General features: G+C 41.1%; 1 protein-coding gene across 1 annotated transcript; it reads right to left on the minus strand.

Moving 5' to 3' along the window:
- Positions 1 to 266: 266 nt before the first annotated feature.
- LOC125252112 lies at positions 267 to 1,857 on the minus strand. The gene is made up of 4 exons (XM_048165151.1): positions 1,671 to 1,857; positions 1,042 to 1,461; positions 777 to 931; positions 267 to 649 (listed from the first exon to the last, which is right to left on the minus strand). Exons 1-4 carry the CDS (start codon positions 1,779 to 1,781, stop codon positions 397 to 399), a joined length of 939 nt encoding a protein of 312 aa, XP_048021108.1. The 5' UTR covers positions 1,782 to 1,857; the 3' UTR covers positions 267 to 396.
- Positions 1,858 to 3,087: the final 1,230 nt, after the last annotated feature.

Here is a 3,087-nt window from a genome sequence, read left to right on the forward strand (position 1 = left end):
GTAACCAGTCATTTCACAGTGTGTCTGTGAAACGCTGAGGTACCGTAGTAGTTTTGTGCGCGCGTGAACATCATGGCAACGTACAACACAAAGTAACTCACGTTTTAAACACTTAACGTAATGCGTAAATGCAAGTAACTAACGTAAATCAAGCACAGTCCACGAAGTGTTGGTGAAATAACACATTATTGGACCGGAGAGAATAATATGGAATTTCTTCCAGAAAACTTCTTGCACAAAATAAATTCAAGCACTTTCAAGGATCTGTATCTATGTATGTTTATTTTCAAAAACTTTCCAGGGCATGAGTATGAATCCAAGTATGTACCAAAAGTACCACTTTTACTTGGTAATAGCAGCATAAGACAAAGGTCTTTGTGACACAGTCCAATGATATTACATTCGCGGTCTCTTCTGTGTTGTGACCCTTGGCGCTGGGCATGTGATGTATCTTGCCTCGTCAGCACAGAATGGCCTGATTTTTTCATACAGATAGGTCTGCCTGTCAATGTTCAGTCCAGGTGGGGCCAGGACAGAAAGACCGTCGATAGAGGGCAGATCTGCTCCGTCGCGCAGTAGCTGATATTCGACAGGTTGTGCATCACAGTGAGTTTTTGCAAGCACCACACCTGGTCTCTTGGCATCAAAGCTGTGACAGAATAAGCACATACGACAATTTAAACATGGCAAAGTATTTTCTCATAAAATACTGTCATGTGTATGTTGTTACTATGTTATATTGTATGTACACAATGTGAAAGTTTCAATATAAGTACCTGAAGTGCTGATAACTCTTGATCTGTGGGAGTCTACGGAAGTGGTGAGTCAGATGCTGCTGCCAGTCGAAGGTCTGGACTAAAACTTTGCCCTCTGCCGTTCCAACAAGCTGTGGGATATTGAGGTGACTCACAGGAGAGCTGTTTTCCACAACCTGATGACAAAAAAGAGAAGAGAGGAAAAAAAAATCTTCAGTTAAATGTTTAATTGAAGCAGAACAGAAAACAGCACTGAAGTCATTAAAGCAAAGTAAAGTTAAAGTACCTCAGCGATGTCTGCCAAAGTGTTGACTCTTGTCTTCATGTAGGCTTGCTTGATGAGTCCAAAGCCACAGTCAGGGGAAAACTTGGTGTGGCCAGCAATAAGGAAGTGGATTTCAATTTTATCGTGAAGCTTGTGTCCAACCCGCCAGGCAAGGTACCAGAGCATGAAGTTGTTCTTGTTCTGCCCACTACAGTTGTCACAATGAAGATCCACCTCTGTTTCTCCAACTCCAAAGTTGCCGAAGAAATGATGCATGTAGCTGATGACTTCATTGCTTCCCTTAGTAGATGACATGCCTTCATCAATCAGGTAATTCACCTGTTTCTGCAGCCCTTCACAGGAAACACCAAATAGGCCACATTTCCGTGGGGTCAGGAAGTACATTGGTCCTGGCTGGAGAGGGTTTGAGGGAAAGTGTAACTGTTGGAGACAGAGGGAGAGAGGGAACTTGGATTAGATTAAATAAAATTTGTGTATATTCATAACTGTCTAATAAAGATAAAAATTACTATATTGATGCTATTCTGCATTTATCATTTATCTGCATTTATCAGGCTGCTTATTCTCATGCACCAAATCGCCCTTTAAGGGACATTAATAAAGTAAAGTAAATGTGTGTGAAGTATTACCTGCTGAGCAAAATCAAAACTGTAATGCATCCTAATCTTCTTGCTTGCTGGTAGGGACGGTCCAAAAGACAGGTTAGAGCCAGAGCAAATCTTTTTGCAGGCAGCAGTCATGTCGTTGTACACAGCCCTCTCTTTCTGCACAAGGGAAAGATGATCTTGTTGCTTCTTTACTGCTTCAGACTTTCTGTCATCTAGGAGGTTTGCACTTCGTATCAGCTGCTCATTATTGCTTTGGCACTGCCAGCAGAGATCTGTGCGTGGCCGGCAACTTTTGATGTGTGGGAGAAGTCGGTCCCACAGTGCTTTGAAGCTGGTTTTACAAACTGCACGCTCACCTGAAAAACAGATATGGCTTATGGTTAATTGTATTGTAATTGCTAATAGTGCTTCGCATTATTTCACATTATAAGCACTCAATTCTAAATCAATGTTTACACATACCAAGCTCCTTAGCAGACTTCACGTAGAGACGCCACACTGAGGCCTTGGACACATGAGTTGGCAGCAACTTCACATGCCAATCCTTATGCCCAGGCTGTCGGCCAGGCAGCATGATGGCATTGTCTTCTGCATAGTTTTTTATGAAGTCCACAACTCTGTTGATATCCTCAGGCCTGATGAACCTGGCTGGCGGACGTGGCAGTGAGTGCTTCTTCCTCAAACGTGGTCTTGCGCCATTCTCCTCATAGTGTTTGACTATATCAGCCAGGGTGTCTTTGCCAATGCTGAAAAAAGGAGAAAAAACAAGGAAAAAACGTTTAACATCATGCTAACAGGCATCTTGTCACCTATATCAGAATGCATTGTACAAATTATAGGTCAAATTATTGAGTCAAAGGATTTAAAAAAATCCTGTACATTAAACTCTTCATAAATACTTTTACTTTTGACTTATAACGCACATTTTGCGGCTACGGATACTTTTACTTTTACTTAAGTAGGAATTTAATCTGATACATTTACCATTACGTTAGAAAATCCTTGTTAAGAATGTAGCACTTCCTCCACCACTAGCTAAAATGATTAGCATCACATTCAATTCAAGAATGCTAACTGGCAGGTTTACGTGGGCTAAGTCATTCACACCAGTCAATTCAAGCAATTGAAGCATTATTCAAATTAATAGCAGATGCTAACATTACCATCTAAAAGCCCATTATAGTAATGGGGCTTTTTGGCAAGTGATACGATGCGAACGATTACAATTAAAACGACAGTCCTGAGCTAGCTAATAACAATAGACACATGAGGAAACGTGTACGTGTTCTTAGAATGAACACAAAACGACAAACTTTGATGTTAATGGAAACTCACCCCATAAGAAACAGAAAAGTATTCTTGCAGATCTCGTTGCCTCCAATGAAATAAGTCGTTCGGGCACACTTTCTCTTTGTCGGTGTCTTCTTTGTGGATGTAA

The sequence above is a fragment of the Megalobrama amblycephala genome, linkage group LG18, assembly GCF_018812025.1.
Source record: "Megalobrama amblycephala isolate DHTTF-2021 linkage group LG18, ASM1881202v1, whole genome shotgun sequence".
Taxonomy (NCBI): domain Eukaryota; kingdom Metazoa; phylum Chordata; class Actinopteri; order Cypriniformes; family Xenocyprididae; genus Megalobrama; species Megalobrama amblycephala.

Coding starts and splice junctions, on each gene's coding strand:
- LOC125252112 (XM_048165151.1), bottom strand. CDS start 1,781: ATGACTGCTGCCTGCAAAAAGATTTGCTCTGGCTCTAACCTGTCTTTT. Junction 1,462..1,670: donor GTTTTGATTTTGCTCAGCAG/GTAATACTTCAC, acceptor TGTCTCCAACAG/TTACACTTTCCCTCAAACCC. Junction 650..776: donor AAGAGTTATCAGCACTTCAG/GTACTTATATTG, acceptor ATTCTGTCACAG/CTTTGATGCCAAGAGACCAG.